The sequence below is a fragment of the Osmia lignaria genome, chromosome 5 (genome assembly GCF_051020975.1).
Source record: "Osmia lignaria lignaria isolate PbOS001 chromosome 5, iyOsmLign1, whole genome shotgun sequence".
In the NCBI taxonomy this organism is placed as follows: Eukaryota; Metazoa; Arthropoda; class Insecta; order Hymenoptera; family Megachilidae; genus Osmia; species Osmia lignaria.
In genome coordinates, this window is record NC_135036.1 from 5,502,059 (window position 1) to 5,516,864 (window position 14,806).

At 33.1% G+C, this 14,806-nt stretch overlaps 1 protein-coding gene across 6 annotated transcripts in view; it reads right to left on the bottom strand.

The window, feature by feature from the left end:
* Positions 1-645: 645 nt before the first annotated feature.
* The window catches only part of LOC117607821 (octopamine receptor beta-2R), a 142,749-nt gene continuing 128,588 nt past the window's right edge, over positions 646-14,806 (bottom strand). For 3 of the 6 annotated variants that reach the window (XM_034331950.2, XM_034331951.2, XM_034331949.2), the window contains 2 exons: positions 13,586-13,816; positions 647-12,302 (listed from right to left, as the gene is read on the bottom strand). In XM_034331950.2, coding sequence (XP_034187841.2) covers positions 12,212-12,302; positions 13,586-13,816 — 322 coding nt within the window. In that variant the 3' untranslated portion in view covers positions 647-12,211. Of the gene's footprint in view, positions 12,303-13,560; positions 13,817-14,615; positions 14,678-14,806 lie in introns of those variants that run through there. The other 3 variants (XM_034331952.2, XM_076688240.1, XM_034331953.2) reach the window with 3 other exon arrangements.

Here is a 14,806-nt window from a genome sequence, read left to right on the forward strand (position 1 = left end):
TTCCAGATCGTAAAAATTTCAAAATTACTGATTTCCAAAATTGGAAAATTTCAAATTTTCTACGAGACTTGATCCACCCCAAATAAACGTCCAAGCTACCCCAATGGTCGCTTTGTTAAATCCATTTCCCAAAATGGTTATCAAGCATTCAAACAGGATAAATGGAAGAGGTCGTGAAACCAATTAAGAGCATTAATTAATCGGACATCCGAGACCACATTTTCGAGGAGAATTGAGTGCAAGGATCGCATAACAATGCACGAAGCAGAGGACAATATTGTGAAGAGATTTTGAGAGTAATCCTAAGAAGATTATGTTGTGCATTCGGTGGAATGTAAGAGCAGTAATACTGTTTTGAATTTCTAGAATAAACTAAAGCTATACCAACAGAAACTTACTATGAAGGAGGATGAAGCATTAACAATCTTTCCTGTTTGAATTTAGCATACACTGAGAATGTAACTGCTTGTTATAAATGCTCGGTTTCATTTTCAAAAATTTCCTATTGTACACCTTGCAAGTGTTAACTTACGATTAGTATAGTAAATAATTTGGAAATTAATAAAATTAAAAATATATTATCTTTATAATATAAAATTTCCTTTTGCATTAAGATTTTATCAAAATTACAAGGGGCCTAATGCCTTCTGCATTAGAATTTTATCAAAATCATTTTGCAACTTGTATTCTCTTCGTTCGTCTTTTTGATTTTCTGTCATCCACTCATTGAAATCACTCATTCGTCGATCAGTCCCAAGGAAGAGAATAAAAATCATAGGGACATCCTTCAAAAAAACAATCTTTATTTCGACTGATCCTCGTTAAATGAGTCATAACAAAAACGAAATAGTGGACATTTAAAATACAATCGTATATCCAGCTACAATACCGTGATCGCTATACAATGACAATTTTATACACTTACTATTTACAAGACATTCATTAGCCTCCCTCGTCGTCACGTTTAGTCCTCGTTTATTGCGATAATATTCATCTCGATCGATTACGATTATTATTTATTTATTTATTATCATCATTACGGTAATCATTATTTATTATCGTTATTAGAAACGCAGCACGCGAAATCGAACGATGATGCAGGCGATACTTTATTCGCTATGACATCACGTCTTTCGACACGCTTTTGATTGTCTATAGTATGTATATTACGTACAATTACAACTAGATTTTTTCATTTCTCTCATCTTTTCCTGGGAATTTTTCATCGGTTTTCAGCGTGAAACTGCAACACAGATATACGGTATTTAATTGGAAAAATTTTGGTAGAATAGAGGATGATTGTACCTTGATTTTAGAATTCAAATAATAGAGAATAGTATAGGCCAGCATAATCATGTACGCTAAATCTGTGCTTTGGAGTAACTAGGATTTTGTTCTAAGGTCCCTTAGAAATGAAGAAATGAAGAAATTGAAAAATTAAAAGAATTAAGAAATTATGAAATTAAAAAATTAAGAATTAGGAAATTAAGAAATTTAGAAATGAAGAAATGAAGAAACTAAGAAATTAAGAAATTAAAAAATTAGAAAATGAAGAAATTAAGAAATTAATAAAATTAGAAAATTAGAAATTTAGAAATTTAGAAAAAAGTAACTTACAGAACTTAAAAATTTAAAACTTTTCGAATTGGAGTTTTGCTATATTAGAAATTAAAAAAATTCTAAAATTTTAGAATACTGAGGGGGGTGTCAGTTCAATTTTTTAGGAGGCTAGGTCCTTTTACAAATAAATAAATTTTCCACTACATAAAAGTGTTTAGTTAAAAAATTTTCAGCATTGCCTAATTTTAATCAATTATACCCCTCAATCGTCATTCAAGGGTTAATACAATTTTCATCGATTGTCTAATTTATTTTTTCATTCTCCCCAATGGATGTTTGATATACGGTAAATAAGCAATTAAGAACACAGCGTACAATCGAGCCCATTGAAATAATCCGTCACAAAGGAAACGCGTATTTTTCATCGACTTTTCTTCTACTGAATGTTTTCTCATTCCATAGGGGTTGCTAGTGTTCGCAAGCGAGAATATTTCTTCGCAAGAACGTCTCCATTTCAAACAGCGAATCGTCTGCGTCGGATTTAACGGGAACAAAAAGCCATTGTATTTTTGCGTACCGGAATAAGACCTGGCTCTTTGTCTGTGTGTGTATGTGTTTCTTTTTTGTGGCTGGCAATATCTCATTTGAAGAAACTTTTCCTACCTCCTCGACGATGGAAATCGGTATACCTCTTTAACTGATAAACTTGAGGACGTCGAAAAGAAAGATGAAAGACGACTTTCTGTTTGTGCAGCGTTTCAACCGCATCAAAATTAATTTCGTGTATAAGAAATTGCATTTCTTCTATGCACAATGGCAAGTTATTATTGATCGTTACTATAACTATTATTGCTGTTCAGTTATTATCAGTTTTATTTTTCATTTAATGTGGGAGTGATAATTTGTTAAATTAATTATGGATTTCATCTACACACAGGAATTGCGAATGTTGATATTGTCATTTTTATTTAAAAATTTAAGAATATCATTTTATTATTTTTCAAAGTATAAAATTCAGAATATACTAATGTTTTGAAACCTTTAACTCACCGACTTACTTCAACTTTGATACATTATTTCGAAATTCAAAAACTTTCTTCTCAGTAATTCCTGTGTGTACCATTTCAAGCAAAAGGAATAGCTGCAATGTGTTACCATAAAACACTGAATATTTTTCAATCCAGCTGAAGTTTTCAAAGTTCAGATTAATGTTGCAAATATTTCAGCATACTCGTAAATTGTGTGCTTGCAGTTTCCACGAATCGATGCGCAACGTTTTTAACATCACACACTGAGAAGAATAATCTTTTTCTAACCGAACGATAATTATCGGGAGTATAAATTTAATTTCCATTTAAAATTTCATTCTTCTCGACGTGTAATTTCCTTCATCAAGCATTCTATTTCAATTACAACCCTTGACGTTCACGATCTCCTATAATGTATTTATTGCGACACATTTAAAATACCTACCCTAAAAAGTACGTTCAGCTGTCGAGACGTTTGTGTATACAGTTATTGATCCCTATACAATGATTGGATCGTTTTATAAAAAAGTAAGAAGTATAATATGTTGCGTTTTTTGTTCGTCAGAAGACAGACCATGTGGAAATTTCGAAAATTGACTGACGGACCATGGAGAGATCCCCCGAGACGGCGCGCGGACCATGGAGAAAGCCACAGTTTGTATTTAATTCTGTGCTTGATATTTTCTAAATTTTACACTGTCTTTTTATAAATTATAATTTATTATTATAAGAAACGCATTATATTATATTTTCTACTTTTTTAAGGAAAGAGCCAATCATTATAATAGGGATCAATAATTATGAACGTTTTTTTCTTTACAATTTCCATATTTCTCTCTCGACGCTTTCGGTTTTACCACGATAAATCAGCGCGTTCGCAAAATGACTGATGACACGACACGTTCTTAACATTACAAATAAACGAACAATTAACTGGCGATGATTCGAAGACAGCTTACTTTACTTATCACACACATTATCGTATTATTGCTTGCTCGTCGTTCGGAATCACAGGGACTCAACGTGAACGAGTAAAAAATGTTTCATTTTATCGTCGATAAAATTACAGTGGAAACGGGTCAATTTATTATCAATCTTCAACACTCAAAAGGGAAATAAAAATATGCTATGAAGAATTGAAATGATTTGACAAGAAATCGAAGTAGCGAAACTCTCATCTATGTTTCTAAATAATTTATTAGGTTGTTGCAAATCATTAAAAGGATTCATGACAGAAAAGTATCACAAAATAGCGCTTATGCTGCATCAAATTTAAGATTAAAGTGTAACGAAAATTATAGCATACAGTTTTCATTAATATTCTTAACACAAAATGGCTGATTATCAATTATAGAAAACAAAAACTGATTTTTAGGTACACATGTTCTGACGCAATTTCATAACATAAAAGTATCCGTGAACAGAACCTATCCAACGTCAATTTGAAGCTTGAAGTTTGCGCAAAATAACTATATAAACCTTCGATTAATATTCTGAATACAAAATGGCTGATTGCTAGTTATAACAGACAATGGATCAGAGTGAAATTGATGTATTGTTCCTTTGCGGATTTCAATTAAAATACAGCAGCAACGATGATGGCCACTGGTAATTTAATGCAATATTTAGAGAGAATTCAGCTAATAAGCATACAATACGTTGTTAGTTCAACAAATTTTGAATCAGAATATATAAACCTCCAGAGTACATTGTATATTCAACTAGAATAAGCATTTGCAATCAGTAATAATATACAATAATGAATAATCAATAACTTGAAAATAAAGTAATAAATTTTTGAATTAATTGAAGAATATTACATTTTTTTATTTCAATAGCAACAACCTGATAATTAAAATTTTTCAAATTATTCTCTACATTTCTTCTCTAGTTCCTTTAATAATATAAAATTTTGTACAGGAAAGAAGTAAATTCTTAACAATGGTTCTCTTTACAACTTTACCTCCCATTCTTCTAAAATTCAACCTCATTTGTTTCGTTACAATAGCACTGAATTGTTCTGTTCTTTCTTTATCGTGTTCGAAAAATTTCAGGAAAATTCAGTCTCTATATTACCTCGTTCCCTCTGCAACTCCTTAGACCGAAACTTTCATCACTATTTACACTCTTAATTATTAAATTGAAAAAGAAAATATTCTCCAAATTGTATAGTACAATGTCGACAGCAAGATTAATTCATGCTTCTGTTAAAACGTTGATTACTGTGTTATATAATTAAATAATTAATTAAAAAAGAAGGAAAAATTTTGAATTTTGGAAAGCTTGAGTTTGGAATTTAATAATTTCGCCCTTGTAATTTTAAATTCTTTTTTCTAATTAATGATGAATTACTACTAGAATTAATTTCTGAATTTTATTTAACTAATTTTCAAATTTTAATTATCACCTGTAACATAATATACGCTATCCTGTGACAATAATCAAAAAGTTAATTAATTACAAGTTCGAATATATCTTAATAAACATTCATTTTTACAGCAGCAATCAACGTGTTAATTAGTCCTATCAAGACATTACTTCACGCAATTTACAGATCGAATTCCCGGTGAATTGAAGCACACGTTTTTAGCTACTTCGATCATTGAATTTCGTCGTTAACAGTTTGTCACCGCCTGCTCTCGTCGTTGTCCACGTTAGCTTGATGACACTAATTAGTCGTGACAATTATCCTTATTGGGGGCCTGTCCCGCTTATCCATCCGCTTGATCGCTTCTATCGCGTGATTTCTAGCGGAAAATCAGGCGTCTTTGATTTTCGACCATTCTATTACCTTTCTGAGAGAAGAATTCATTTCACTTTGATGTCTGTGATATGTTAAGATGGGTCGAAATGATCATTCTCTTTGATTTATTAATTTTTCAACGAAGCAGCTGGATCATTTAAGACCTGAGTTGGGAATTACTTAAAATAATCTTCTGACAAATATTTTGGCTAAATCGGAAATATTGAAGAATAAGACATAAATTATTTATTGCAATAAATTTTATCTGGAATAAAAACTTATTCGAATAATTAAAACAACAAATAATTAAAAATTTAATTAGTTATTTGATAATTTTATTTGAAATAGAAATGTTTTTAAATTAAAAATTATTTCCACTATAACAAATCACTAAAGTATTGAAATACCAAACCTTAGAATATTAAAATATTAAAAATATCTTTAAGTGTAAAATAAAAATAAAAATATTAACCCCTTGTTATTAATTACTCCAAGGCACTGACAGGCTTAATTCAATTTTGCAAATTTACCAGCAGATGCTTAATTTTACCAAATCATTATTTGCAAAAAATTTCAAAATCACTCCTATTTTGCATTTTAAATTTTCATTCAAAGAAACAATTGTTTTATGATTTGAAAATATTTTCATTTATTGAAGATTATTTAAAATAATACCCAACTCTGTGACCCAGACCCAATTAGATTATTAAAATAAATCAGATGTCAATAATTTTCCTAAAGTCTCAATAAAAATTATACAACATAATATTTTATAATGATTTATATCAAAATTGTTTAATTATTCAAGAACAAATGGCTCGGTTATTCCTAACTCAGTTGTTACAAATTGTTAGAAGTCTTAAGAAATATTACAGAAGGCATAATTTAACCAAGACAGAAATTACCTTAACAAATTTCTCACCGAGGAACGTTTCTCGAATAATTATACTTCACTCGAAGCTGTGTACATATACTCATATTTGTACGTTTTCTAAAGCCAATATTATTTCTGCAAACTCTTAATTTTTGATTGTGTTGCAGAGTAGATTCCATTAAATTAACACTTCCCTATGAGTATAAATATTTAACTCGTTAAACACAAACTATTTTACATACCACGGAACCGTAAGACTCTATTTACATGAAAATGAAAAACGAGTCTAAGCAAAACATTCAAAATTCAAAAATGAAATAGAATAAATAGAAATAGAAAAATGAGAAGCAATACTAAAATTTTAATTTAACTTTCTTTTTTTAAATATTATATTACTTTTTCCAAATTTCATTTTTTTCAAATTATTTCAATTTGAATTCTTAACAAAACTGTTTCGACCAACAAACCACGTTCTATAGATTTCTTTCATCTTTTTTTTTCTTTCATGGATTAGCAATCGCAAAAAAGCGTTGCTGCGGGCGTTTTGTGCAATAACCAGCATAAAATGTGCAGTCGTAAAAAACTCGTAAAGAAATCAACGTCAGTTCGTTTACCAGTAGCCGAGTGAACTTGATTGTTTGAACTATGAACATGTGTACTTACGTATGACTTGTTTTATAAAATAAAAATAAACTGAATTTATTGTTTCGATCACTCAAACGATTTGTATTAGAAATCCAATAGACAGTGGTTTGACAATATCGTTAATAATTTTCATATTCGTCTTCGCTCATAATTAATTACCTAAATTTTTGCATAAATATTAACTAACAATAAGCTTTTACCTTTCGTATGTGTACGGGTATTGAATTTAACATTTCGGGTACCCGTACACCTCTTGTTTCAGTCAATCACTGATTTTCATAGAGAAATGATCCTTTTATGAATTTTATGGGCTGTGCTCAGACGAATCATTTTTGAACCACAGGTGGTCGGAGCATGATTGGAGTGTGCGATACACCGACTACTCGCGAAACACTCGCGGATCACTCGCGATATGGATTTTTAAAATAATAATATAACACCGGAAAGTGATCGGGCCGTGGGTGGAATGTGTGACAGGCGGACAACTCGCGGAGTACTTGCGGACTACTCGCGATATGGATTTTTTAAATAATAATATAACATTGGAAAGTGATCCGCGAGTGGTCCGCGAGTGGTTCGCTAGTGGTCGGACTACTCGCGATATGGATTTTTTAAATAATAATATACCATTGGAAAGTGATCCGCGAGTGGTCCGCGAGTAATCCGGAAGTGATCCGCAAGTGGTCGGCGTGTCAGACTACTCGCGATATGGATTTTTTAAATAATAATATACCATTGAAAAGTGATCCGCGAGTGGTCCGGGAGTAGTCCGCAAGTGGTCCGCGATTAGTCCGCGAGTGACCCGCGAGTGGTCGGCGTGTCGGACTACTCGCGATATGGATTTTTTAAATAATAATATACCATTGGAAAGTGATCCGCGAGTGGTCCGCGAGTAGTTCGGAAGTGATCCGCAAGTGGTCGGCGTGTCGGACTATTCGCGATATGGATTTTTAAAATAATAATATAACACCGAAAAATGATCCGCGAGTAGTCCGCGAATGGTCAGCGTGTCGCACATTTTGCCCACGTCCGCCCAACCACTTTCCAATGGCAGGTATATTATTATTTAAAAAATTCATATCGCGAATGGTCCGCGTGTCGCACATTCCAACCACCGCCCAATCACTTTCCGATGTTATATTAATATTTAAAAGATCCATATCGCGAATAGTCTGCAAATGGTCGTCTTATCGCCCATTTCGACCACAGCCCGCCCGCCTTTTCATCGTCCAGATGTGGTTCAAAAGTGGTTCTTCTCAGCGCGGCCTCAATTCACTTTTAATGACCAAGCAAGCATATATAATGAAAGAAAATGAAAACCAAGGATAACGGCTGAAATATAATCAAGCTTTATTTTCATCGAACCGATACAAAAAAAGAGATGAAATACGAAACAAGGAATATTCCATAAACACATCTTCGTTGTTAAAAAATGTGGATGATTTACATGCAGATATGTGGGGAAATTGATTTGTACATGAATACTTTAAAATTTCTTTAACAAAACAAACTTAACATCACTTTCAAACAGGAAAGTTCACAAAATGAAAAATCAATCGATGATTATCACAAAATCGCAATCGAACTGAATAAATTCGTATCACACAATCTTAACGATGAGACGAATCAAATTTTTCAACCTTCGTATTGTAGGTATTTAATGGAGGGGGAAAGTGGGCGAGTCGCCCCGGACGCCCTTAGTTCGGATCGGTGACCGCCAGGTGGCGTCGGGATTTGATCTGTTTTCTCGCTAGCGGTCCCCCGGCATGCGATTCAAATGTGTCTCAAATGAGCCGTCTCAAATTATTCCGTAACTATTTATGATACAAAATATTGTTGATATGGAAATTGCACGGTAAAATGGGAACTATGTTTTGGCCAAAGTGAAAAATCTTTTGCATTATTAGTTTAAGAGATAAGATGGTCAAATTTTGTTTTCTAAATGGAACCATATATTTTTTTTCAGATCATGTTATAATGTTTCTCAAGACGAATTCATTAAGCTTTAATATATACGCTTGATTTTAATTAATTTTCAAGATATAACGTTTACAAATTTCTCGATTTTCAGTAGATACGTCTTGGTTTGAGTAGCAAGTCGTAAAAGTGGCCCTAGTGTTGCGGCAAGTGCCACAGCGGGGGTGTACGCTAGGAACGGCAGACCCAAAGAATAAAAAACCGCAACAACAGGGCCGTATACGAGTTCCGAAAAGCGGGGTTGTGGGCGTCTGGGGCAGGGACGACCCTGAGAAGAAACGCCTTTTTCTCTCCCTACAGTATAATTATAAAAAAGAAAGATAAAATCATCAAACACGGTTTGATATTTTCCTAATTACAGAATATAAAATGTTGCGTTTCGAAGAAACAATGAATTTTTCAATGAAACGCGACTTTTCGATACACTTTCCGTTCATCGCTGATTTATTTGATATTATTCACGCAGACTACATAATTTTCTCCATGAGAAAGAAAAGAAGACACCGTCTTTTTCTTTTTTTTTTTTCGATAAACGACGCTGATATTTACAAGCTATTTACAAAATGTGTGTAACGATGATATTCACGAATTCTATCACAGAGAAACGATGATCCGTATGAAAAGTTAAAAAGAGAAACAAACGAAAATAAAATAATAACACGGTAAACAGGATAAACAGTGTCACGGATAAAATTGTCAGACTTCAATAACGAAACGAATACGCAATAATCGACGTTTCAACGATGAGGTATAAATTAATTTAACGTTAATTAACGACTTAAACTACGCGTACGTGTAGGAATTAAATTACTGCCAAGCATTACCTAACGAAGCAATATTATTGCATTGTTTTTTCCATTTTTTTTCCCTTTCGATTCCATTTCTTAGCAGGAAATTCAGATTACAATATTTTATTTATTTTTCGCAAGATTTGCACGACTCTAAAGACATTAATTTGTTTCAATATTTTTCAAACACCTTAGTGGAATTTTCTGTTTATATTGAACTTTAATTGTATTAATATTTGCCAAAGTGAAGTAAATTTTTAATAAAAATTAAATAATTTTTTGGAACCATAAAATATATCTCGCCATAAGATACTTGGTTTACAGTTTAATTAATTGTTTCTAAAAATGATGCAAAATTTTCCACGAAGTTTTCAATTGAAGTAAACTAAAAATTACAAATTCAATTATCCCTATTGTCGTTTTTAAAAATTTTAAACAATTGCAATTTCTTCGAAGGAAGCTCATTTTGATGTTCGTAACAAGAAATTATTGATATGTTTGTGACTATAAATATCTGTTTGCTTAAAACCAAATTAACAATGAATTATAAATACTATCTCGATAAAATATAAAAGTTTCTTAGAAACAGGCGCGATCATAAAATAAACAATCAAACATGAACAATAACAATGATTATAAATTATACACGGTCTTACGAAAATTTTCAAATCACCCAGAGCGATTTGATTAATTTATACAAATATTCCAAACATTCAATTAATCAGATAATAAATATATGTATATATAAAAAAATTCTAAAATCGTGTTATTTCGATCGTCAATCATCAAAAGTGATTATCTAATCGATTTGTGTTTATTTATTGCTTCCGCGTACCCATCAACCGATCCACTTGATCATCAGAAGCATGCTCTCGATCTGCCAATCAAACTCAAAAGCCTATTCCACGAATACGAGATTCTCTCCTCTTCTTCATTATATTTGCATTCGTCTGAGAGAAAACGCAACAGAAGCGAGTTGAAGAGGGACTCGAGTTCCATATAACACTCTTGGCCACCCAATAGGACTCGTTTGTTCGAAATTCATTGAATCTAGACGGAAAAGACCTATCACCCCCCTTTAGAAACATCTTTCTTCATCCAGACGAAGGGTACAGCTTGGAAATAGCTTCATGAACGAAATTATCCCTTGATTTCCGGTATTTTTTTTTAGAGGTTCGTTGATTGATCGATCCCAGCTCGAAGCGTGTCTTCTTATCCATGGAAAGTTCACTTAAAAATACTATCTTTGGCAATGATGATGCGTGTACAGTATCGAGCATAGATGCTTCCCTAGGGAAAATGGCGATACAAAGAAAAAAGGCTCCACTACTCGTGATAATACTCCAAAGTCACATTATATTATAATTAAGACTGATTTAGGAAATTTGAATAACTAAAAGATTTGAGTAATAAATAAAAATTCCCTATATCGCCATTTTTTCTAATACAGTACCTAGCATGGGGCTATCCCCTAGAGAAAATGGCGATATAGGGGAAGAAGTCTGCATATAATTAAAGGTGATTTGGATAACTTGTATAACTAAAAGATATTAATGAATTAAAATTCCCTACATCGCCATCTTTCGTAGTACAGAAGCGAGCATGGGGCTCTGCCCTAGGGAAAATGGCGATACAAAGGAAAAAGAATCCAGTTACCGAATATTATAATTATGGTTAATTTAGAAAATTTGCATACCTAAAAGATATGGATAATAAATAAAAATTCCCTACATCGCCATTATTCCTAGTACAGAACCGAGAATGGGGTTCTTCCCTAGGGGAAAAATGGCAATATAAGGCACCACTTGCCTATAAACATTTACTCGCCAAGATTTTGTTGCTTGTCGAGAACGATAATGTTTCGTATAAGCTAGGGAAAGTGCGTGACTCTCGAATATTATAGCAGGTTATGGTTATTGGCCTTCGTCCCCTCGCATGGCCATTTTCCCTGTGAAAACCTACCTATTATTATACCTTTGTATTCGTTACCCGATTCCCGTGTGTCCCTGTGCTTTTCGGCAGCGTGTGGTTTCGGTTTCTGCAGCAATTCTATCGGTTGATCCCTCTGCTTTTAGGGCCAACGTGATGTAACTCGATGAGACCGATGCTTTCGTTTGAGTTCTAGCTTCAGCGAAACGTTTGACGATTCGAAATCGGACATGAGATCTCATTAGTGTCATTCTGAACATTTATACACCGTAAAATTAATTTTCTGAATGTTTTACATTCGATAGTGTTTTAAACATCTCCTAGGGAATTTTTTGTTACTTTTCTAATGTCGTCATACGTTGCTTGATGATTGCTATTTCTCTGTCACGATCGAACACCACACGAAACCGTTGAAGAATGTTGAAAAAGAAACGCGAGTACTTGACGAGATTCTTCGTTTCAGTTTCATTTTCATTTTTGGCAAGATGGCGGAGAATCACTCGAGGCGAACTACACGTTCTGTACGTATATAGTCGACGATTCTGTACGCGCCCATTTTTGTTGCATACGTATAGGCAACGGTACCGATGTCTTAGGTGGGTGTACGTATTTATACGTGTCTTTTACGCGGATGCAGCTTTTACGGTACAAAGATGACACTCTCATCTCAGAGACTGCTACCAAACTCGCTCGATCTTCGTCGGTCGACGTGCTTCATGTACGTCTCCGAGTATATACTTTTAGTGCGGTCGTCGTACCTGAAAAAAGAAACGAACAATCGCACCAATACGTTTTGTTCAAACTAGCAGCTTTCATGCAGGTTAAGATTGGAATTGTTCGTTGCTCAGATTCGCTTAAACCCTTTCCTAGCTATAGATGTATTTTTGTCCATTAATTGACACGTTCAAAATGTGTAACAATACTAAAAATTTAATAAAAATTGACAAAAATAGAAAACTTCGTCAAAAGTGTAACATTTAGCATAGAAAGGGTTAATTAATGAGTAGTGATGGGTTTAAGCTGATTCGAATTTTCTTGTTTGAAACATCATCTATAAAGTTTAACCTCATAATTTTCTGTATTACATTATCACTATAACAGTAACGCTATATCGAGTTAAAAATCACGCAACATATATAATAATACGCGAATTGCAAATTGTTGCAACAATATGTTTTCGTTACGCGTTCATTCGCGCCGCTTTCCAGTAATTTATTTTCATCGCCGCTGTTTTACGATCGAAGTTCGAACGGTCTCTAAAAAAATACGATAATGAAAAATCAGAATGGTGAACCATATTTCATCGAAAGTTGTGTTTTAATTTTCCCACAGCTACGCACCTTTAATATCCGTTACTCGTCGATCGATTGCTGTTTGTTTAAACAAAAGAAAAATAAACTTTTCGTATATTCGAATCACAGCGAAAACAAGCCGGCGGATTTTACCGAGTCAACTTTTATCGGGGATACATTTTCATCAAGGTAAACACAGGACGGTAGATGTATTTTAAAGATGGCTTTTGGTGTTTGCAATTTCCGCGTGAGATAGGGGGTTAACTTGGTCGTAAAATTTTGCGAAAAATATATTGGAACGACGCAAAGTTCAAACGTCGAACGATAGCAAACTTTTCAGTTTTAGGATAATCGAAAAAAAAAACTATAATAAAGTATACTTTCGAAATGAAATTGTGTTACTATAAATCTTTGCATACACGAAATGTTAGGGTCCACCACATGACTAATAATTTAATTAAAAAATATTTCACATGAAAATTTTCGCTGATCTCATATACGTGATTCTGAAATTATTGGATTATTGGAAAATTATTGCAAAAATTCACTTTATAAAAATATCTGAATAAAATATCAATTTCCAGCCGACCAGAATATTTCTCCTTCTATTTCACCTGGTTTGCATGAGAATAAAGCTTCGAAGAAGGCAGATTTCAACAGGAAAGGAAATAGAAATGGAGATAGAAAGGGGGTAACAAAGAAAGCGATAGAATGTAGTGCGTACCTCGATGTGTCAGACCAGATCGTACCTTAGGGACGGCCGACGGAAGTCGAGCGCCTCGAGATCGGACGGCTCTCGTCTGCAGAGCGAACAGAAAGCGCACTGCAGTGTATTCTTAAAGGCTTCTCGGAAGTCACGGTTAAAGTACGCGTAGATCAGCGGATTCAGCGCCGAATTCGTGTATCCGATCCAGAAGAGTAACGCGATCACGATGTCAGGACACGGACAAGAGTCGCCGCAGAGTGTCGTGATAACGTACCTACAGACAGAAATTTTCACTCACAACGTTGTTCGAAATTTTCCACTCGACAGTTTAACCCTTTGAACACGGAGAACCTTACTCTGTTCGTTCGTACAGAGTTGGATATTATTTCGAATGATCTTCTGATACATATTTTGAATAAAATGAAAATATTTATAAAATTAAATTTCATTTTTTCTTTGAATGAAGCTTTGGATAAAACTAAATTATTTGGAAATAGTGAATAATTTTTAATTTGAAGAAAGTTTTACTTGGAATGAGCTTGAATTTTCTGTTGTTTTTATTTATTTATTTTTTATTATTTATTATTTTAATAATTCGAATGGCTTTTTATTCAGAATAAAAATTTATTTCTTATTCTTGAATATCTTCAGTTTAGTCGAAATTTGTATCTGAAGATTATTTAAATTAATGGCCAACTTTATATCAGCAAAAGAAGTTTTTCGAAAAACAAATTTTTCAAAGTTTCGAGAATAAGAAATTGGAAATGATTTAAGAAAAAGTACTTAAGTAGTACAAAGGAATGCTTTTCTGATAACGAGCAAAATAATGGAAATTAAACATTGTTTTACGCAAACTGCTTATTCCTCTGGACGTATTTACTTAATTGTGTTTTCTTATCCTAACGAGAGTAATTGAATCCATTATACGAACGCGATGCTCGTGTGCGTCACGAATCTTTTCAATTTCCATGTTACATCAAATGAACGACTATCTAGCAGTCACAATTATTGTAATCGACAAAAATGAAAAGGAAATTGCAATTAGATATATTTTGTCTCAAAGAGGTTCATACCATAATCATTGACAGGGTAACATGTACAGTTGTTGATCTCTATACAATGATAGACCCTTTTCCTAAAAGAATAAAAAATACATATGTATAATATAATGCGTTTCTTAACCCTAAGGGATAAAGTCACTAGGACATTCAGAGATAAATCTTAGCCTTTATATAATTGAATTTAGAGAAATGATTGTTACATT